The sequence below is a fragment of the Schistocerca americana genome, chromosome 6 (assembly GCF_021461395.2).
Source record: "Schistocerca americana isolate TAMUIC-IGC-003095 chromosome 6, iqSchAmer2.1, whole genome shotgun sequence".
NCBI lineage: Eukaryota > Metazoa > Arthropoda > Insecta > Orthoptera > Acrididae > Schistocerca > Schistocerca americana.
Window position 1 is genome coordinate 197,460,814 of NC_060124.1, and position 24,544 is coordinate 197,485,357.

General features: G+C 42.3%; 1 protein-coding gene across 2 annotated transcripts in view; it reads right to left on the minus strand.

Moving 5' to 3' along the window:
- Positions 1 to 8,456, minus strand: part of LOC124619759 (serine/threonine-protein phosphatase CPPED1-like) — a 128,645-nt gene extending 120,189 nt beyond the window's left edge. The window contains exons 1-2 of one of the 2 annotated variants that reach the window (XM_047146341.1): positions 8,246 to 8,456; positions 8,103 to 8,171 (exon numbers count right to left, since the gene is read on the minus strand). In XM_047146341.1, the coding sequence (XP_047002297.1) occupies positions 8,103 to 8,171; positions 8,246 to 8,258 (82 nt within the window). In that variant the 5' untranslated portion in view covers positions 8,259 to 8,456. The other variant, XM_047146340.1, reaches the window with a different exon arrangement.
- Between the last annotated feature and the right edge of the window lie 16,088 nt (positions 8,457 to 24,544).

The following is a 24,544-nucleotide window of genomic DNA, read 5'->3' on the forward strand; positions in this document are numbered from 1 at the left end:
ACTGAGGTGGGTCTTCGCGATGGAGGAGTAACCATGTGTCAGCCATGTATGGCCAATGCGGAGCCGACAAAGGACAACTGATTCCCTGAGAAGCCCACAGGGAAGACTTCCACACATTCGCAATCTCCTTAAGGACACACAGTTTGTTGTGCATACTGTTATGCCACTTCGTCTCCCAAAGCCGAAAAACCTTGCGGCTTAAGACAGAACGGAGTTCAGTTTCAGAGATGCCCACCTCCAGGAGCAGTTTCCATGTAGCCTGTTTGGCCAGCCTGTCAGCAAGTTCGTTGCCTGGGATTCCAACGAGTCCTGGGGTTCACACAAACAAAACTGAACGGCCAGACAGTTCCAGGGCACAGATAGACTCATTGATGTTCACTATCAAAGGATGGTGAGGGTAGCACTGGTCGATAGCTTGTAAGCAGCTCAGTGAGTCAGAACAGAGAAGAAACAACTCACCAGAACAGGAACGGATGTACTGAAGTGCACAAGATAGGGCCACAAGCTATGCAGTGAAAACACTGGAGCCAGCGGGCAAGGAATGCTGTTCAATATGTAATCCGTGGACATATGCGAAGCCGACGTGATCATCAGCCATCGAGCCATCAGTGTAAACCACTTCATGGCCTCGGTATATGTCAAGAATCGAGAGGAAGTTGCAGTGGAGAACCGCAGGTTTAGCTGGGTCCTTAGGGCCATGTGAAAGGTCCAGGTGAAGCCGCGGCCTGGGTGTACACCATGGAGGTGTACGTGAATGGACCTCAAGTATAGCTGGTAAAGGCAAGGACTCCAGTTCAGAAAGAAGGGATCGGACACGAACTGCTACTGGAAGCCCTGACCTGGGCCACTGATGTGGAAGGTGAACTGCCGTGGGTGGGAAAAGGAGACGGTAATTCGGATGTGCAGGAGTACTACAAACGTGTGCAATGTAACTGGCCAGCAGTTGTGCATGCCTAAACTGCAATGGAGGGACTCCAGCCTACACCAGGACGCTGGTCACCGGACTTGTCCTAAAAGCTCCCGTCGCTAAGCAAACGCCACAGTGGTATACTGGCTCGAGTAAATGCAATGCTGAGGGCACCACCGAACCATAAACCAGACTCCCATAGTCAATGCAGGATTGAATAAGGGCTCTGCATAGCTGCAGCACCGTAGAGCAATCTGCACCCTAGTTGGTGTTGCTCAGGCAGCGGAGGGCACTGAGGTGCTGCCAGCTCTTACGCTTAAGCTGACGAAGGTGAGGAAGCCAAGTCAATCGGGTGTCGAAAACCAGTCCAAAGAATCGACAGGTCTCCACTACAGTGAGTGGATCATCATTAAGGTAAAGTTCTGGTTCCGGATGAACAGTACGACGCCGACAGAAGTGCATAACACACGACTTTGTGGCCAAAAACTGAAAGCCGTGGGCTAGCGCCCATGACTGCGTCTTGTGGATGACTCCCTGTGCGCGCCGCTCATCAACACCAGTACTGGTGGAGTAGTACGAAATCCGGAAGTCGTCTGCATACAGAAAAGGTGAGACGGACGGCACTACAGTTGCTGCTAGACCATTAATGGCCACTAAAAATAGCGATACACTCAATACAGAGCCCTGTCGGACCCCATTCTCCTGGATATGGGGAGGGGGGAGGGGGGGGAACCATGGGAGGCACCTACTTGGACACGGAAAGTACAAAGCAACAGGAAATTTTGGATAAAAATCAGGAGCACGCCTCTGAGACCCCACTCGTATAAAGTGGCAAGGATATGATGTCACCAGGTCGCGCCATATGCTTTTCATAAATCAAAAAAGACAGCAACCGGGTGCTGGCATCTGAAAAAGGCTATTCAGATGGCAGATTCGAGGGACACAAGATTATCAGTGGTACAGTGACCCTGGCGGAAGCCGCCCTCACATGGAGCCAGTAGGCCATGTTGACTCCAGGACCCAAACCAACCGTCAACACACCATACGTTTCAGCAGCTTACAAAGAATATTGGTGAGGCTGATGGACTGATAGCTATCCAAATCAAGCGTTTTTTTACCGGGTTTGAGCACCAGAATGATGATGCTCTCCCACCACTGCGATGGAAAGACATCAGTAGATAACACGCCATTTATGTTAGCACCAGGAACAATTGTTGGGATCTAGTACCAGAAAACATGTTTGATCCTTGCCCAGGCTTGGGGAGATGATGTATGGCACCCAATGGTCGAGACGTATCTCTCCCAACACTCCTGCTTCTGTTGTTTGGTAAGTTGGTGAATGCAGGCAAGGAGCCATTTAAAGGCTACGAGGTGCTCCAGGGACGGGTGCCGCTTATGCCGCTGTAGAGCTCGCTGAAGCTCCTTAAATGCTTCAGCGACTTCCAGCGACCATCAAGAGACTGCCTTTCATCGGGGGCACCCTAAAGAGCAAGGGATCACGTTTTCTGCTGCAGAAAGGATCGTTGCTGTCACCTCCTCAACAACCAAATCGATGTTCTCGTGTGGGGGAGATTCAACGGTGACAGCTGAGTTGAAAGTTTCCCAGTCCGCCTTGTTTAAAGCCCATCTAGGCAGGCGTCTGTGTGCCTGACACCGGGGCAGTGACAGGAAGATGGGGAATTGGTCACTACCACAAAGATCGTCATGTGCTCTCCAGTGGATAGATGGGAGACGTTCTGGGCTGCAAAATGATAAATCAATGGCCGAGTAACTACCATGAGCCACACTGAAATGTGTGACGGCCCCAATATTTAAGAGGCAGAGGTCGAACTGAAACAGGAAAGTTTCGACATCTCTGCCTCAGCCAGTAAGCACGGTGCCACCCCACAAGGGGTTATGGGCGTTAAAATCTCCCAAAAGTAGGAAAGGTTTAGGGAGTTGATCAATCAGTGCAGCCAATACATTCAGGGGTACTGCACCATCTGGAAGAAGATATACATCGCAGACAGTTCTTTCCTGCATCGTCCTTATTCTGACAGCCACAGCTTCAAGAGGGGTTTGAAGGGGCACAGTTTCACTAGAAACTGAGTTTAGGACATAAACGTAAACTCCATATGACACTCGATTATTGCCAGGAACCAGATTTCCTGGATGGCAATGCAGAAAGCAGGTGTGAAGCTCAACAGTTGCTTTAGCTCAGCCAGGTGGCAGGAAAAACTGCCGCAATTCCCCTGGAGGATGACATCATTGTGAGACTGGGAAGGCATGGAACATTCAATGAGGCAGTTTACGCCTCAGGGTCACCTGCTGCCACCGACTTACTGTCTGATCAGTCTATATCCATTGTGTCTGAGGGCCCGGCAAGATCTAGGTCCTCAGTGGACGCCATAATCTCCTCATCACCCGCAGACGCAGAGCTTGTAGGTAGCAGTGGTGTGGGTGCCACCACAATTCCCTCAGTCTTGAGGATCTTTTTGGATTTCTCTCACTGCCCCTTGGGTTTCCCTGGCTGGGAGAACTTCACTGATTCAGTTTTCAGGACTGAGGATGAGCATGAAGCCCTGCGACCAGCTGCTTTTGGGGCCCTTCAGCCACTGGCAGGTGTCATCTTTCCCACGAGCAGAAACCTGGGAAGGGAGTGAACCAAGGGACCCATTCCTAGCGAGAGGAGCCGGAGAAGACTTGCTTCTCCAGCACAAAAGTGGGGACTGATATCCCCGATGGTTGGGGGGGGGGGGGGGTGTTGCTCCCAAAGTAGGTGGTGAAAGAGCGACAGGGAGGGAAGTGCCCCCACCATCAAGAGGGCAGGTGTAGTCTTCCGGCTCTGAGAGGTCACTGGGGTTGGCGGAGCAGATGGGGCTAGAACTGTTGTAGCGGGGGCGTAAGACGATGTCATACATACAGGATGTAGGCGTTCAAATTTACCCTTAGCCTCAGTGTAGGTCTGTCGGTCCAGGGTCTTGTACTCTTATGATTTTCCTTTCTTTTTGGAGAATCCTGCAGTCAGGTGAGCAAGGTGAATGGTGCTCTCCACAGTTGATATAGATGGGAGGTGGGGCACATGGAGTATTGGGATGTGATGGGCATCCGCAATCTTGACATGTGACGCTGGAAGTACAGCAGGAAGACATATGGCCAAAGTTCCAGCATTTAAAGCACCGCATTGGGGGAGGGATATAGGGCTTTACATCACAGCAGTAGACCATCACCTTGACCATCTCGGTAATGTATCACTCTTGAAGGCCAAGATGAAAGCACCGGTGGCAAGCTGATTATCCCTTAAACCCCGGTGGACACACCAAACGAAATGTACACCTCGCTGATCTAAATTGGCATGCAGTTCATTGTCAGACTGCAAAAGAAGGTCCCTGTGAAATATATCATGGAACACATTTAAGCTCCTATGGGGCGTGATGATTACAGAAACATCCCCCAGCTTGTCACACGCAAATAACACCCGTGACTGGGCAGAGGATGCTGTTTTGATCAAGACTGACCCAGATCTCATTTTGGACAAGCCCTCCATCTCCCCAAACTTGTCCTCTAAATGCTCAACAAAAAACAGAGGCTTGATCGTCATGAAAGATTCCCCATCAGCTCTAGAATATATAAGGAACCAGGGTGAGTAAGAGCCGCTGCCATCCTTAGCCTCCCATAGTGTGGCCAGGGAGGGTAACGATTTGGGGTCACACTTCTGTGCGTTGAACTGAGCCCGTGAACACTTAAGAGACTGCTGGTGTTTGACCACCAGCAAGAGATGATGTACTATGCTTCATCGCGTGTCATCCATCCTGATTCCACCCACTCCGACCAGGGGCTCTCCCCATGGGCGCCACCCAGCCGCAGCGAAGGCCACCTGGCAGGATGGCCATTGCCGAGAGTCCTGATGTCCCAGGGTGATGGGCATCTACTCCTCAGCATACGTGGGGAGTTAACAGCACAGGCATCAGCAGAGTGATCCGTGTGTGGTCAGGGGGCTACAACCAACAGGGTACATGGCAGCCCCACCACAATGGACTAGGGACCGTGCTGGATTATCAGATGCAACCAAGCAGTCCATTATCATCGTCAGCATAGAAAATGATACTGCACAGTTGATGGAAAAACACGCACCCTGGAGGGTGGCCTCACCCAACAGTTGGAGAATGAGCAGACGTGCAGATCCACATCGACGAAGGATGCGACAGGTCTCAGCGCATGATGGACACAATGCACCGTGTAAAGCACCTTTCCCCAATTGGCTCGCTCTTCAGTAAAAATTTTGAAAAATGGAGGTCAAACCCTACTGGGGACCATCACATAAAGGCCGAAATGTGAGAGACTCCTTTTAGTCACTTCTTACAACAGGCAGGAATACCTTGGGCCTATTCTAACTCCCGGACCCGCAGGGGGTTGATTTTCATTACAAGTGTTTATTTGACATGCTTTTAATGAGTTGGCTACTACTATATGCCATACATAGGGCAAGAGCTGCCCCCGCCTTGCCCCACTTACATTTTTCAAATATGATGCATAACATATTTTTATAATATGTGTTATTTTTTTATTTATAAAGAAAAGTTAAACATGAAGCAAATGTTAACTATGACAAATCATACTGAAATTAAACATTGCTGAACCAATTAAAAAGCAGAATTCATACATATTCAAAATGATATGCAGAACATATGGAGCAAATATTACCAATACCAAGCACAGACCTCAGTCTATGGTAAATATAAATCTGCTATCATAACAATTATTTTGTATTCACATTCATTGACTTCACTAAATCACAAAGGTCACCTATGTCAGCTTCCCCAGTAATGTTATCATAACGTGCCAAAAGCCGTCTTATGCGCACAAACAGAAAGGGAACAGAACCTGACAACCTTTTCATTTCTGTCTACATAAGTTTTTAAAATGTAAATTGCGGTGACAGACTGATCTGCAGCATAGCCCGAAGTCTAAGTTGGGTTGGATGTTGACATTTTTGCTCTCTCTCTCTGTTTCTCCCCCCCCCCCCCCCCCACACACACACAAGGCCCCCCCCCCCCATTGTGTCCAGCTGCCAGCTGCTGTGGCCACAGCAACCTGAGGCAGAGGCAGCGGCGTCACATCATGCGAGTTGTGCTTGTGTGAATGTGTGTGTCCTTTCTATTTCCAAAGAAGGCCTTTTGGCCAAAAGCTTTAAATGATTAGTACCCTTTTCATTGTACCTGTCAAACTCAATGCCTCTATGTGGTGAGTAGTAATCTACCCTTTTCATAGTATTATTGTTATTCCATCCTGGAGTTTCCAGTGTTTGATAGCTAAATTTCAGATATTTTGTGACAAAGGCTCTTGATGATTTAGATCATCCAGTGCTCTTAAACAAACATGACAATTATAATGTGCGAGATGTGCCAAACAATTTACTTAATCTTACTTAAGTAATCAATCACAGATTACAGAGGTCAAACACAAGCATGCTAACACTGCACAGACTACCTTTTAGAACCATCCTTACTGACACTTAGTACACCACTGAGCTCTGTCTTAGGGCTATTCCTTTTTCTAGTGTACATTACTGACATGCTCTCATGTGTAAAGAATACAGAATCAGTATTATTTCCAGATACCAGTTGGCTTACTGAAGAAAAAAAAATATATTGTCACTTCTGCAGTTTCATCACAGATGAAGTTTCCTGATGGCCCTATCGAAACCGGTTCATTTCAAATCTACAAAAATCCTTTTCTTTACACTTTCAGACCCAGCCAAAAGTAAAAATCCAGTAATTCACATTAACCACCAGCAAACAGAAAATGTCACAGTTTCTAGACCCCTACGAGAAAATCTAAAATGAAACTCTCACATATCGTATCACCCCTTAAATTCAGAACTTTCTAACATATGTAATCAGGGTGCTACCCAGCAATGCAGCTCCTGGAACTATAATTTTCTTGGATACATTCACTGTTAAGACATGCTATTATCTTTTGGGGCCTCTCTCTTTATGCCTTAACAAAATTCAGGAAACTACACATAATCTCTAATCAGAATACTAAAAAAAAAAAAAAAGCAAACAACAGAAGTTCATGATGGCTTTTTTAGATATTTAAATATTCTTGCTCATACCTGCATTTCCAATTTAGAAATTGTGCTGCTTGTATGAAAAACATGATGAAGGAAAATATCTTCACCCCGAACACTGCTGTGCATGAGTACCATATTACTTTATGGATAAATATTCATGTAAACTCTTTCAGCATAATTCTGTGTCAAAAGGGTGTTTATCATCCATGTGTAGCATTCTACAATAATCTGACACAAATTGGTAAGAGCACCAATCATGTAAACACATTCAAAACCTCTGTTAAATCCTTTATTAAAGAATTGTTTTTACAGTTTGTTAGTATATGGACAACAAACTAGAATAGTTGTCTCAGTACTCTAAAATATTGTCAAACATCTGCCATACATGATATTTATAAAATATTAAATTAACAAAAAAATTAAAGACTGGGCATCTGCAGGAATACATTCAGGGATTAATGAGGAAGTGAGAGGTGGGGGCAAGATTATGTAATTACCAATTGGTTTATAAAACTGCTTGCCCATTTTTGGGACGAGTAATGCCACAATAATAAAATTTGATAGGTGAAACAAAAAAATTATTTCATCCCAGAGAATTTATGGTTACCTATGGTGTACGGAAAATTTACTCTGCACTCATGCAGGCACTGATGCACAACACTTATTTTGTAACTTATTTCCTGCAACCGATTTTTTCCACGTCCCTACGATACACAAATGTGGTAATGGCACAGATGGAGACATAAGACGTTAAATGCGATCCTCGCCAACAGGATAAACTACATGTTAAAATCTTTAAATGCCTAAGTGGAGTATGACTTTTCTTGATTGTGACGATTTCGTGCCACAGCAGAGCGTTACTGAAATTTTTTCGACTATGTTATTCAAATTTAATTTTATAGGGAAATACAATTTCCATGCGGATCCTACTGCTAATACAGACCTTATAGGACTATTTGCGATTGTTGTATGAATGTCTTTTACAGTCTTGGACGACAATACCCATTGACTAAATAACTACGATTTCTCTGTAATAAGAACGGTCGAATTTAATTATAAAAGCCATAGAAACGAACAACAAAACGATGATCGTGGATTGTTTTCCGATACATTTACTTTCTTCTAGAAAATGGATCTTACCATTATCAAATGCTGAATGTGTTCTGTTCATATTTTGTATAACCCATCGCTGTTCATCGCCAGGTGAATCTGAAGTAAGAATATGTACCATTTAGTGAGACATTCTAGAGGAAGGCTGATTCAAGCCACATATTCGTACACACCTCCACAAGACATCTTCGACACCACTATACAACGGCACTACAATACCACACAGAACAGCGTTACATTATCTTTCTTCTCAGCATCACCTATCTAATCAGGAACAACAATTGTTACGAAACAAAATTGCCCCTTCCTGTTATTCACAAAATTGCCGCTTCCTGTTACTCAAGTCTGAAATATCCACATGTTGAAATAAAATCGACGAGCATTAAATTTAATAACATATTGTCCATTTCATTTCTTAAGTTTCTTAACACGTTCACTGCCATCGGCGCACCAGCGCGTCCGGCCGATACTAGTGCATATGCCGTCGACGCGCCTGCGCGGCGAGACACTCAGCTGTTTCTCAGCGCCACAGTTTAGTCGGGCACAGCCATTCGGTGTGGTTCATTGCGCAGGCACTCTAAGAACGTATTGTTTTCAATTTTTGCGGGTGCGGTTCGTGTGTTTTCCCTACAGTTTTTCTCTGTTGTGGGACTGAAAATGGAAGACAATCGTGACACGGCGGGCCCTTCAGAACCTAAGAAACGTAAAACACAGGACACAAGAAACGTACAAAAACTAACGGATGCGGAATTATTACGAATATTAGAAGAAAGCGATTCGGAAACGGAACTGGCCAGTGAGGAGGACGGCGTGGAATCCAGTGAAGAGTCTGACGGAGCCGAGTTTGTTTTAGATGAGACTGTAGAAATGGCTGTGAATCCTAGCGACAGGGAAATGGCAGAAGGAGTGGTAACAAGAGATAACGCAGCTGATACAACTGTTGCGTGGGAAAGAGAGCCAGTTGGAATGATAAATTGCCCATTTATAAAAAATGAGGGACTGCTTATTCAACCGACGGAAAACACTCCCTTAGATTATTTTCGTCTTTTGCTGACGGACGAATTTCTATTGACAGTTGTAGAAGAAACAAATCGAAACGCGATTGAATTATTCCTTTCTGCGGGAACCAAAGGACAATCACGAATAAACTGTTGGAAAGATGTGACTGTTGGCGAATTGTTAGTGTTCTTGGGAGTTTTCCTGCACATGGGAAATGTAAAGATGAGGAATTTGCAGGACTATTGGAAAAAGGACGCTTTATTCAACGTGAAAGGAATTGCCGATAGTATTTCACGAAATCGTTTTCTGCTAATACTACGTGCATTACACTTTTCTGAAAATCCAAAACAGGGCAAACCAACACCATCCGACAGGTTGTATAAAATACGTCCCGTTATCAATTTTTTCAATGAAAGGATGTGCCAAGTTTACTACCCTGGACGGGAACTGTCTCTGGACGAATCAATGATCCTTTGGCGTGGACGATTACTTTTCCGCCAATACATCAAAAACAAAAAGCACAAATATGGCATAAAGCTATATATTTTGACAACTCCCACTGGAATGGTCCTAAAATTCGCGGTATACACTGGCATGCTGGACGATTTAGGAGGAAGAGGCCATGCGCAAAAAATTGTTCTTCATTTACTAGATGAAAAGTTGAATGCTGGTCACCATGTGTACATGGACAATTACTATAACAGCTTCGCATTGGCAAAGCTGCTCCTGGATAAGAAGACCCACTGCACGGGAACTCTGAGGGCGAATAGGAAGGATACACCCAAGGAAATACAGGAAGCAAAACTACGAAAAGGTGAAGCCGTTGCCAGATTTGCGGAAGGAGTTATGATAGGTAAGTGGCGTGATAAGAGGGAGGTTTGCTACATTTCTAATGCATTTACAAATGAAATGGTTGAGGTTGAAACCAAACGAAAGGAGAAGAAATCTAAGCCCTTGGCCATTGTAAACTACAATAAATTTATGGCGGGAGTTGATCGGCACGATCAGATGTTATCATATTACCTCTCGGAACGCAAAACCATACGCTGGTACAAGAAACTTTTTATCCACGTTGTGGAAATGATACTGACAAACGCACATGCCCTACACAATAAATATTGTGGCACAAAAATGCCCCTCCAAGAATTTAGACTCAGTATTATAAGAGCACTATTGCCACGAAAGCAGGTAGAACGGCCAGTCAGAAATCCCCAACATGTTGTGGTAAAACGAGAATCAAATGGAAAATCAAAAACACCGCGAAAAAAGTGCAGATCATGCGCCAGCCGTGGACAACGAACAGACACGATTTACGAGTGCCTAGATTGCCCAAATAAAGCAGGATATTGTTTGAATTGTTGTGTTATTCACCACCTCTAAAGGCAGATAGCACTTTCGTTGCTCATTTATTTTTCGACAGTTATGTGTCGGTACTATTCGTAAACTTTGTATTTATTTTATTTGTTTGAGAGTGTAATGGATAAAGCTCTAGATTGTATTTTTCTTAGATTTGACATACATTTTATTTCAGAAGTTTCTTCGAGATCTTGTGTTTGTATTTGAATGTTTCTACTATATTTTTTGTCCAATAAATATGTCGTTTGTCAGTAGGATGTTTCGTTTCATTTATGAATATAAAATGAAATTGTAGTAACCTAAACTGTCACACTAACCAGGAACAATACACTAGACGCATTGGCGCGTCCACGGCCACCCGCTACAGAATATGGCCTGATATGCCACTGACGCCTTAGTGCGCCCCAAAACAACTTTGATTCACGAGAGTAAATTTGATTGTGTACTTATAAAATAAATACATGTTATATTACTTTTAGCAATATATTTTCAGATTCTATTAAGAAAAATATTGGTTACGTGGCAAAGCAAGGCCAATTACAGTGGCAGTGAACGTGTTAAATGGAATGAACTAGAAACAGTAGTCTAAAACGCAATATAAATAATAAATACTCTAAAAAGGACGGGCATATTCACAATGGACGTCAACAGAGAACAACACTTCACCGTCAATCACTGCTTTCGGAAAATCTACATATCAATTCGCCGCAATGTTTGTGTTTGTTTTTATGCTCAGTCTTACTTTGTGTAGTGTTGCGTATTGTTTTCAGTTGCGTGCGTGTTCCTTGGACAAGAAACAAAATTTACAAACTTGTCACACACTGTGTGGCAGAGGCGTGCCAGTAAAGCGTTCTCTTTTCCAGTCATTATAATTCTAAACTGGAGCATGACCCCCTTGAAAATATAGGTGCATTACTTGGCACCAGCAGCGATGTCGAGCAAAAATTATTTGTTCGTACACGTAGTATTCGACATATGTCATACTTCACAGTAATAAGATATAAATTTGTAAAACATTTACAAAGTAGGATAGGATTTGGTGAAGATAGAGCATCCAGTTGCCGGCATCTGAAACAAGTAAATTTACTTTGGGTGTGGCGAAAGATACCCTTTTTTTTAATACAGAAGATGCTACACGCCCCGATGAAACAGCAAATATGCCTCCTCCACAAAAAATAGAGGTAAAGGCGGTGTGGAAGATTGTGAACTGTGAATTGTAATTTATTCGTCTCATAGCATAGCATACATAAGCCACTCATTTGATTAGAGTACAAGTACAGCAGACACGTGAATATATGGTTTATACAGTTTCACTGATATAAAACTATGGTTGATAAAATGATTGAAATTTTAATGTAACTTTTGTGTAAAGACATCGTCACATATTTACAAAATAATACAACTGATAAACTACATCCTGCTCAAATACTCAGTTCATCATTCATGAATTCTTCAACTGAGTAGTAGCATCGCCGAAGCAGAGTTCGTGCAGCTTTCTTTACAGTGGATGTAGGTTCATAATCAGAATGTTCTTGGCTTTTAATGTGTTGTAAAATTTTAATTCCCGTATATTGGGGAGTTTGAGCATATAATTTTATACGATGAGCAGGCAGCATAAAACTTTCTTTATTGCTACTATTGTAAGTGTGATCAAAGCAGTTCTCCTGGCATAATTTTAAATTGTTATATTATATCACAGTTATATAGGGAAGACACTGTTAATAATTTCAGATTTTTAAATAATTGGCTACATAATTTTCTTGGATGTACAGTGCACATGTTTCTAACAATTGTTTTCTGTTAATTTCAGCGTGCACATTAAGTTGCTTAAATTTCCCCAAAAACCAATACCATACCTTATACCTTATAACTGACTGGAAGTTGCTATGGTACGCAATTTTCCTTGTGTCCATGTCAGTGGCATTAGCTACATAGCTCGCTTAATAGATATTCAGCATGTTTATTCCAATTTAAATTCTTGTCTGCATTCAACTCTAAAAATTTCACAGGATCCACTTCTTCAAGATTTTGATTTTTGTGATTTATTTTAATTTCCTATGGTGTTGACTGTTTTGTTCAGAACTGGACCATATGGGCTTTTAGGATACTTAGGGTTAATCCATTGAGATGAAACCAAGCTTCTAAGTGATCTATTGTACTGATGATGCTGATAGGAATAGCTTCTGGCTCCTGTTCTTCAATTCACACAGTCATGTCATCTGCAAATAAGACAAATGGGGCATTTCTATTGATTCATAGGTCATTAATGTAGAATAGAAACGAAACAGGTACTAGGATAGAATCTTGAGGGTCACCTTGTGTTATTGTCTTCCATTTGGAAAAGTAATTCGCTGCATTTGTAGAGACAGCCATTCTGTGTCTCCTATTGCACAGATATGAAGTAAGTCACTGTAAAGCACTTCCCCTGATTTCATACTTGTCAAGTTTGTGGATATGAAGTGCATGATTTACTGAGTCAAAAGCTTTTGTCACATCACAAAAGATGCCTGCAACTTTATTCTTGTTGGCTAATGACGTGCAAATCTTATCAACAAACTTATTTATTGCACATGTAGTGCTTTTTCCGTGTTGGAAGCCAAACTGAGTTTTCAAAAAAATCTCATATCTTTCAATAAAACTTTGAATCCGAATGGCATCAGCTTTTTCGAATACTTTTGACAGGACTGGGAGAAGAGATATGGGACGATAATTTCTCATATCTTCTCTTGGCCCTTTTTTGTACAGCAGCTTTACTTCTGCATACGTTAACACCTCTGGAAAACATCCAAGATCAAAAGACTGGTTTATTATTAAATATAGTGGGTGTCCTATTATTTTACGCACAAATTTGAGAACTTTTGCAGTTATCCCATCCCAACCTGAAGAATTTTTGTTTTCCAGTGTTAAAATAAAGTTTTCTACTTCTGTTGCTGACACAGCTTTAACTTTTGTGAAGCATTCCGGAAGGATATACTTTGTTGTCATAGTCTGCAACACTGACATCAGATTTCGCTACATTAATGACGATTCCATTGAAGCATTCTGAAATTTGAGCTGGATTCACAATACCTTATCTTCGAGCTTGATTTTGCAAATTTCATGACTAGATGCTTTAATAGATTAGATTAGAGATTAGATTAGATTAATACTAATTCCATGGATCATGAATACGATATTTCGTAATGATGTGGAACGAGTCGAATTTTCCAATACATGACATAATTAGGTTAATTTAACAACATACTTAAGTTAATATAACAACTTTATTTTTGTGTTTTTTGTTTTCTTTATTTTTTTAATATTTTTGTTTTTTTCTTTTTTTCTTAATTTAAATCTAAAAATTCCTCTATGGAGTAGAAGGAGTCGTCATTCAGAAATTCTTTTAATTTCTTCTTAAATACTTGTTGGTTATCTGTCAGACTTTTGATATTACTTGGTAAGTGACCAAAGACTTTAGTGCCAGTATAATTCACCCCTTTCTGTGCCAAAGTTAGGTTTAATCTTGAATAGTGAAAATCGTCCTTTCTCCTAGTATTGTAGTTATGCACACTGCTATTACTTTTGAATTGGGTTTGGTTGTTAATAACAAATTTCATAAGAGAGTATATATACTGAGAAGCTACTGTGAATATCCCTAGATCCTTAAATAAATGTCTGCAGGATGATCTTGGGTGGACTCTAGCTATTATTCTGATTACACGCTTTTGTGCAATAAATACTTTATTCCTCAGTGATGAATTACCCCAAAATATGATGCCATATGAAAGCAATGAGTGAAAATAGGCGTAGTAAGCTAATTTACTAAGATGTTTATCACCAAAATTTGCAATGACCCTTATTGCATAAGTAGCTGAACTCAAACGTTTCAGCAGATCATCAATGTGTTTCTTCCAATTTACTCTCTCATCAATGGACATACCTAAAAATTTGGAATATTCTACCTTAGCTATATGCTTCTGATTAAGGTCTATATTTATTAATGGCGTCATAGCATTCACTGTACGGAACTGTATGTACTGTGTCTTATCAAAATTCAGTGAGAGTCTGTTTACAAGGAACCACTTAGTAATTTTCTGAAAGACAGTATTGACAATTTCATCAGTTAATTCTTGTTTCTCAGGTGTGATTACTATACTTGTATCATCAGCGAAGAGAACTAACTTTGCCTCTTCATGAATATAGAATGGCAAGTCATTAATATATAATAAGAACAACAAAGGACCCAAGACTGACCCTTGTGGAACCCCATTCTTGATAGTTCCCCAGTTTGAGGAATGTGCTGATCTTTGCATGTTACGAGAACTACTTATTTCAACTTTCTGCACTCTTCCAGTTAGGTATGAATTAAACCATTTGTGCACTGTCCCACTCATGCCACAATACTTGAGCTTGTCTAGCAGAATTTCATGATTTACACAATCAAAAGCCTTTGAGAGATCACAAAAAATCCCAATGGGTGGTGTTCGGTTATTCAGATCATTCAAAATTTGACTGGTGAAAGCATATATGGCATTTTCTGTTGAAAAACCTTTCTGGAAACCAAACAACTTACTTACTTCAGATTTCACAACTAACCACACTGCCTTCGATTTATTCTCATTAAACTATTATTTGCCATTTGCTGTGCTGCCATGGCAAAAATCAGTACTTTTATTATATCTCAGTTCATTATGTACTGCCTTTTCTTAGCACTGGAGATTTCTATACCTACAGTGATCCATTTCAATTTTGTTGTCGCCTTATTAAAACAAGTTTTAGTTGGAAATGTTTGATCTAAAATATTTAAAAAACTTTTAAGAATGCTTCAAAGCTTGCAGTGCTTGAAATTTTTTGTCAAAGTGCCATTCTGTCTCATTCAGCTTGTGTTGAAATGAAATCATGTTTTCCTTATTAAAGTTTTGTTTTACATTGACCTTTTTACACAGAACTTCCTTACTTGATCTGGGCAACTCAATGAATAGTGGTGAATGATCAGAAATGCCTAAATCTAAACAAAATTGATGTACATCTTCAAAAATATAATTCATTCAAATACTGTCAATACATGTACCTGACAGCATTTTCCCTCGTTCATTCTGAAAAATTTAATTTGAAACCGTAATTTTTTTATTGAGTCAATGAATTGTGATGCTTCTCCATTTCCACTCAACACACTGATGATGAAATCAGCAGCAATTACAATTTTCTTCTTTTTATCAACTAAGGTCTTCTAGCAATAACTTCAATAGGAAATGCTCAGTTATGACTTTCCCTGGGATTCTGTAAATCGAGATTATAGTAACGTATAGGTTCCTTAAATCGACACAGCTACCCTCAAAACTACACTCTTCATTCAAACTTAAAGTTACTTCTTACATGGCAATCCAAATCTGAATGAATAAGTATGCATGAAGTTCCATGTGACTTTCTTTTCCTACAAAAGCTGGTAGCTACCTTAAAGTTTCTGTTAGCAAGGTAATTTATGGGTGGTTCCTGACTGGAACAATTTGTTAATACATTAAACAAGCTACATGAATTACACACATAAAGAGCTCAATACATGGAATAAAACAAATCATAGTGTCCATGGTTGCCCATAGCAACACAAAAGATATTCACACACCAGGGAGGCATAGATTCTAAAATCCCACATCCCCACTAGAATTACGACTGAAAAAAAGATACACACACACACACACAACAAAAAACTACTTTCTCAGTCAAAAATCTTGCAGCAGCAGCAGATGATGGCATGCCTTCATCAGAGATTTTGTCATATCTGCCAGCATTTGGTCTGAAGGTATGTGCTCTACAGTAATTTGAGCTGACTCTATTTTTTCCCTTGTGAAGTGGTGTCTTGTATCTGTATGTTTGGTTGAAACCTTATAGCCACTAGTCTTAGACAGATCAATTGCTGCCTTGTTGTCACATAATAGTTTGTTAGAGTCTCTTTTGGGGTTTGGTGATATTTCATTGTGTAGCCTTTGAAGCCATAGAGCCTCCTGACATGCTGAGGTCAGAGTCATATATTCTGCCTCACTTGTAGATAAGGCCACTGTTGACTGTTTCTTACTCTGCTGAGATATCACTGCTCCTTGAGATTTAAAGAGATATCCAGTTGTTGACTTTCTGTCTTCAGAATCTCTGGCCCAATCTGCATTACAGTAACCTACTATGTGGCAGTCCTCTGATTTAGAAAACAAAAGTTTCATATCCTTAGTACCTTTTAGACATCTGAAGATTCTTTTGACTGCTTGCCAGTGCGGTATGCCTCGATTATTACAAAAACGGCTAACAATTCATATCAGAAAGGCTAGGTCCAGCTTTGTTCCTAATTGAACATACATTAAACTATCTATTGCTTCAGGATAGTGTATGTTCTTCATAGCTTCTTGCTCTTGTTCTGTTTTCGGACACATATCGTGAGTAAGCATCTAATTACTGTCCAATGGTGTACATATTGGATACTCTCTTTCATATTAAATCTGTTGAGAATTTGTCCACATAGTGTGTCTGACCCATCCACAAATAACCTTCTTTGCAGTTCCTAGTAATTCGGGTGCCTAAACAGTTTGTAACTTCACCAAGATCTTTCAGGTTAAATTTTTGTCTGAGTTTGTTTTTAAAAACAAATCTGTCTTGTGAATTGTTAGTAAAAATGAAAATATCATCCACATAATCAGCAACTATTAAAATGTCTGAACCTTGGTTTTTATAATAGACACAAGGATCAGCTGTTGACGTTTTGAAGTTGAGATTAAAAAATGTACCATCTAATTTCAAGTTCCAGTAGCAACCACCCTGCTTCAATCCATATACTGCCTTTTTCAGTCTTTTTACACCTGTATCTTTCACTGTCTTTGTAACTGGATCCACTTCTGGAATTTTCACATGAATCTTATAATGTATGTCAACTTGTAAGAAAGCTGTGACAACATCTAAGTGATCAATGTCAAGATCATATTCAGCAGCCATAGTAAATAAATACCTTAATGAGTTATATCTTATGACTGGTGCATATGTCTCATTATAGTCCAGGCCTTGCTTCTGAGCACAACCTTCTATCACTAGCCATGCGTTGTAGTGTACAATGAGACCTTTCATATCTTTATTTATTTTAAATACCCATTTTGCTTTGAATGACTTTTTATCTGAAGGTAAATCAGCAGATTGCCCGCAGTGGGGCTGAGCCCTCGCCTGTGGTTGATTGGGAGGTCGTTCCGAGGCGTGGCAGGCAGCGAAAGACGTCCCCGGAGGCTGATCAGAAAGCCTCCCCAGTGCGTCTGACAAAAAGGTTTCACGTACTGTCTCTAGCTGAGATAGACGCAGCTGCCTGCCCTGTTTCAAAGGATGATTCTCAGCCTTCAAGGTCCGGGCAATCACAGAGGGTGGACTTATTGGCAATTGGGAGCTCCAATGTTAGGCGTGTAATGGGGCCCCTTAGGGATATGGCGGCTAAGGAGGGGAAGAAATCCAGTGTGCACTCCATGTGTATTCTGGGTGGAATCATTCCTGATGTGGAAAGGGTCCTTCCGGATACCATGAAGAGCACAGGGTGCAGCCAGCTGCAGGTGGTGGCACATGTCGGCACTAATGACGTGTGTCGCTTTGGATCTGAGGAAATTCTCTCTGGATTCCAGCGGCTATCTGATTTGGTGAAGGCTGCCGGTCTTGCTTACGAGATGAAGGCAGAGCTCACGATGTGCAGCATCGTTGAAAGAACCGACTGCGGACCTTCGGTGTAGAGCTGGGTGGAGGGTCTGAATCAGAGGCTCAGACGGTTTTGCGACCGTGTTGGCTGCAGGTTCCTTGACTTGCGCCATAGGGTGGTGGGGTTTCGGGTTCCGCTGAATAGGTCAGGTGTTCACTACACTCAGCTGGCTGCTACACGGGTAGCGGAGGTTGTGTGACGTGGACTGGGCGGTTTTTTAGGTTAGAAGGCCTCGGGAAAGTACGGGGTGGGCTGCAATCTCAAAGGGTGCATGGCAAATACAGGACATACTTGGATCAAGGAACAGTCGGAATTGTAGTTGTAAATTGTTGTAGTTGTGCTGGGAAAGTCCCTGAGCTTCAAGTGCTAATAGAAAGCACAAAAGCTGAAATCGATATACACTCCTGGAAATGGAAAAAAGAACACATTGACACCAGTGTGTCAGACCCACCATACTTGCTCCGGACACTGCGAGAGGGCTGTACAAGCAATGATCACACGCACGGCACAGCGGACACACCAGGAACCGCGGTGTTGGCCGTCGAATGGCGCTAGCTGCGCAGCATTTGTGCACTGCCGCCGTCAGTGTCAGCCAGTTTGCCATGGCATACGGAGCTCCATCGCAGTCTTTAACACTGGTAGCATGCCGCGACAGCGTGGACGTGAACCGTATGTGCAGTTGACGGACTTTGAGCGAGGGCGTATAGTGGGCATGCGGGAGGCTGGGTGGACGTACCGCCGAATTGCTCAACACGTGGGGCGTGAGGTCTCCACAGTACATCGATGTTGTCGCCAGTGGTCGGCGGAAGGTGCACGTGCCCGTCGACCTGGGACCGGACCGCAGCGACGCACGGATGCACGCCAAGACCGTAGGATCCTACGCAGTGCCGTAGGGGACCGCACCGCCACTTCCCAGCAAATTAGGGACACTGTTGCTCCTGGGGTATCGGCGAGGACCATTCGCAACCGTCTCCATGAAGCTGGGCTACGGTCCCGCACACCGTTAGGCCGTCTTCCGCTCACGCCCCAACATCGAGCAGCCTGCCTCTAGTGGTGTCGCGACAGGCGTGAATGGAGGGACGAATGGAGACGTGTCGTCTTCAGCGATGAGAGTCGCTTCTGCCTTGGTGCCAATGATGGTCGTATGCGTGTTTGGCGCCGTGCAGGTGAGCGCCACAATCAGGACTGCATACGACCGAGGCACACAGGGCCAACACCCGGCATCATGGTGTGGGGAGCGATCTCCTACACTGGCTGTACACCACTGGTGATCGTAGAGGGGACACTGAATAGTGCACGGTACATCCAAACCGTCATCGAACCCATCGTTCTACCATTCCTAGACCGGCAAGGGAACTTGCTGTTCCAACAGGACAATGCACGTCCGCATGTATCCCGTGCCACCCAACGTGCTCTAGAAGGTGTAAGTCAACTACCCTGGCCAGCAAGATCTCCGGATCTGTCCCCCATTGAGCATGTTTGGGACTGGATGAAGTGTCGTCTCACGCGATCTGCACGTCCAGCACGAACGCTGGTCCAACTGAGGCGCCAGGTGGAAATGGCATGGCAAGCCGTTCCACAGGACTACATCCAGCATCTCTACGATCGTCTCCATGGGAGAATAGCAGCCTGCATTGCTGCGAAAGGTGGATATACACTGTACTAGTGCCGACATTGTGCATGCTCTGTTGCCTGTGTCTATGTGCCTGTGGTTCTGTCAGTGTGATCATGTGATGTATCTGACCCCAGGAATGTGTCAATAAAGTTTCCCCTTCCTGGGACAGTGAATTCACGGTGTTCTTATTTCAATTTCCAGGAGTGTAGGTACAGAATACTGGCTAAAGCCTGAAATAAGTTCTGCAGAAATTTTTACGAAGTCTCAGACGGTGTTCAGGAAGGATAGATTGGGCAGAATTGGTGCTGGAGTGTTTGTGTCTGTCAGTAGTGGTTTAGCTTGTAGTGAAGTCGAAGTAGATACTCCATGCAAATTGGTATGGTTGGAGGTTATACTTAACAGCCGAACTAAGTTAATAATTGGCTCCTTCTACCGACCCCCAGACTCTCATGATATAGTTGCTGAACAGTTCAGAGAAAATTTGAGTCTCGTAACAAATAAATACCCCACTCATACTGTTATAGTTGGTGGGGACTTCAACCTTCCCTCGATATGTTGGCAAGAATACTTGTTCAAACCGGTGGTAGGCAGAAAACATCTTCCAGGATTGTCCTAAATGCTTTCTCCGAAAATTATTTCGAGCAGTTAGTACACAAGCCCACGCAAATTGTAAACGGTTGCGAAAACACACTTGACCTCTTAGCCACAAACAATCCAGAGCTAATAGAGAGCATCATGAGTGATACAGGGACTAGTGATCACAAGGTCGTTGTAGCTCGGCTCAATACTGTTCCTTCCAAATCCACCAGAAACAAACGCAAAATAATTTTGTTTACAAAAGCGGATAAAGTGTCACTAGAAGCCTTCCTAAGAGACAGTCTCCATTCCTTCCGAACTGACTATGCAAATGTAGACGAGATGTGGCTTAAATTCAAAGATATAGTAGCAACAGCAATTGTGAGATTCATACCTCATAAATTGGTAAGAGATGGAACTGAACCCCCATGGTACACAAAACAGGTCCGAACGCTGTTGCAGAGGCAACGGAAAAAGCATGCAAAGTTCAGAAGAACGCGAAATCCTGAAGATTGGCTAAAACTTACCGACGCGCGAAATTTGGCACAGATTTCAATGTGAGATGCCTTTAATAGGTTCCACAACAAAACATTGTCTCGAAATTTGACAGAAAATCTGAAGAAATTCTGGTCGTATGTAAAGTACACAAGCGGCAAGACGCAGTCAATACCTTCGCTGCGCAGTGCCGATGGTACTGTTACCGACGACTGTGCCGCTAAAGCGGAGTTTTCCGAAATTCCTTCACCAGGGAAGACGAATGGAATATTCCAGAATTTGAAACACGAACAGCTGCTAGCATGAGTTTCTTAGAAGTAGATATCTTAGGGGTTGTGAAGCAACTCAAATCGCTTGATATGGGCAAGTCTTCAGGTCCAGATTGTATACCGATTAGGTTCCTTTCAGATTACGCTGATACAATAGCTCCCTACTTAGCAATCATATACAAGCGCTCGCTCACCGATATATCTGTACCTATACCAGCGTTAAAGAAGGGTAGTAGGAGTAATCCATCGAACTACAGACCTATATCATTGACGTCGGTTTGCAGTAGGGTTTTGGAGCATATACTGTATTCAAACATTATGAATCACCTCGAAGGGAACGATCTATTGATACGTAATCAGCATGGTTTCAGAAAACATAGTTCTTGTGCAACGCAGCTAGCTCTTTATTCGCATGAAGTAATGACCGCTATCGACAGGGGATCTCAAGTTGATTCCATATTTCTAGATTTCCGGAAAGATTTTGACACCATTCCTCACAAGCGACTTCTAATCAAGCTGCAGGCCTATGGGGTATCGTCTCAGTTCTGCGACTGGATTCGTGATTTCCTGTCAGGAAGGTCGCAGTTCGTAGTAATAGACGGCAAATCATCGAGTAAAACTGAAGTGCTATCAGGTGTTCCCCAGGGAAGCGTCCTGGGACCTCTGCTGTTCCTGATCTATATAAATGACCTGGGTGACAATCTGAGCAGTTCTCTTAGGTTGTTCGCAGATGATGCTGTAATTTACCGTCTAGTAAAGTCATCCGAAGACCAGTATCAGTTGCAAAGCGATTTAGAAAAGATTACTGTATGGTGTGGCAGGTGGCAGTTGACGCTAAATAACGAAAAGTGTGAAGTGATCCACATGAGTTCCAAAAGAAATCCGTTGGAATTCGATAAATAGTACAATTCTCAAGGCTGTCAATTCAACTAAGTACCTGGGTGTTAAAATTATGAACAACTTCAGTTGGAAAGACCACTTAGATAATATTGTGGGGAAGGCGAGCCAAAGGTTGCGTTTAATTGGCAGGACACTTAGAAGATGCAACAAGTCCACTAAAAAGACAGCTTACACTACACTCGTTCGTCCTCTGTTAGAATATTGCTTTGCGGTGTGGGATCCTTACCAGGTGGGATTGACGGAGGACGTCGAAAGGGTGCAAAAAAGGGCAGCTCGTTTTGTATTATCACGTAATAGGGGAGAGAGTGTGGCAGATATGATATGCGAGTTGGGATGGAAGTCATTAAAGCAAAGACGTTTTTCGTCGCGGCGAGATCTATTTACGATATTTCAGTCACCAACTTTCTCTTCCGAACGCGAAAATATTTTGTTGAGCCCAACCTACATAGGTAGGAATGATCATCAAAATAAAATAAGAGAAATCAAAACTCGAACAAAAAGGTTTAGGTGTTTGTTTTTCCCGCGCGCTGTTCGGGTGTGGAATGGTAGAGAGATAGTGTGATTGTGGTTCGATGAACCCTCTGCCAAGCACTTAAATGTGAATTGCAGAGTAATAATGTAGATGTGGACTCCCACGTGTTGTTCTCTTTGTGATATTGTAACTCATCTTGTATTGCCTTCAGCCAGTTTGCAGAGTTGTCTGACATCATCGCTTCTTCTACTGTCAAAGGGTCGGAGTCAGTTGACTCTTTAGACTGATAAGTGACTAAGTCATGCAGTTTCTTTGGCTTTGGAATTCTCAATGACCTTTGTATTTGCTGTAATTGCTCATTATCATTAATTGGATCGTTTGGACTTCTTTGTTATGCTGCTAGTATTTAACTACTACTTGATGTTACACTCTCAGGTTCAGGTTCAATTTCTTCTAATTCAGTTGTAGTTACATCATTTGTTTCTTCTCTGTCAGTAGCAGAAACAGTCGACTTGGTTCCTCTGAGTAGGGTGACCAGACGTCCGGATTAATCCGGACATGTCCTACTTTTTAGCTCTTTGTCCGGGCTCCAGGCGGATTTTTACAGTGTCCGGCTTTTCCCAAGGTTGAGCGTAATACAGTTAAATTTACAATTCGTCCTGTTCTATTGCTGTTTTCTTAAATACTTTAACTATTGCCACAGCCTTCGTGATGAACATGCACGAAGGCGGTGTTAGTAGGTGGCACCAGGATCGTCGATATTATCGTTGATCGACCTATAAGCGAATGAAAATATCCATTATTTAAAATTTTCGTTTCGTATCTTCGCTTTGTGTTGGTTTGGCTTCCTGTAATGCACGTGTGATTTGTGACTATAATTTTTTACCGAGTGAGTTACATAAAATATTTGGCTATGCCTAAACGAAAATGTACATTTTCTGATGTCCTTTCCAGCAAATATCCGGCTTTCAAGAAAGGGAGAAATGAATTTAAAGTGGAATGTAAGATATGTGGAGCTGGAACGTACGTCTCAGTGGCCAATAAAGGTAAGAAATAACTCGACAGATTAACTGTCATGGTTTTATTTCATTTTTTCATAGTCATTCAATTTATTTGTATTCGGAAGGTTAAAGTGCAATTTACATTTCGTCAGCTGCTGCTTGAATTGTAGATGTTGGTAGTGATGCGTCGAATGAAGGGAGGTGAATGGTCTTACGTTTCTCGCTTTGTAAACAATTCCGTGTTGTTGACATATCAAAACAATTGACGCCACACTGTCACCACAATCAATGCTTTTAATTAAAAATAAAAAAATATTCTCTGGGAATCACCACCAGACCACCAGTATCAATTAAGTAATACTTCGACCGGTAATTCCTGGCAGTCATGTCCAAAGCTGATGGGTGGTATCCTCATCTGCAGTTGACCCATTGATGTGTCCTCTTTTTTCTTCCTTTCTCCTCCTTTTTGAAGCTGTATGTCCTCCTTTTTAAACAATTGCAGCTGGTCACCCTACCTTTGAGTCAGTTCCTCTTTACACTGTTTCGAAGTATCTTCATCAAAAATCTCATCTCTCGTTTTTATGATTCTCTGACAGTTAGGTTAAAAAGTCTGTGCACTTTTGAACCTTCGCAGTATCCTACCAAAATACACTCAACACTTTTTTGTCCCATTTCCGTCTGTTGGCTCTTGGAACGTGAGCATATACCTTACTTCCAAATATTCTAAGGTGCTTAAGATTCGGCTTCTGTTTGTCCAAGCTTCCTCTGGGGTCTTGTTCTTTATTGCATTTGTCGAGGGTCTGTTAATTAAATAAACTGCAGTGGAGACTGCTTCTGCCCAGAATTTATTTGGCATATTTGCTTCAAAGAGCAGGCGTCTTCCTTTTTTTACTATTGTATGGTTGTAACGCTCATCCACTCTGTTTTGTTCTGATGTATGCGGCGCTGTAGTCTGATGTCGGATTCCTTCCTTTCTGAAAAATGTTATCAGATTATCATTCACATATTCTGTGTCATTATCGGTGTGTAGAGTGCAGATCCTTTTTACAGTTTGCCTTTCTACTAGATTTTTGAAGTCTTGTATCAGTTGTGCTACTTG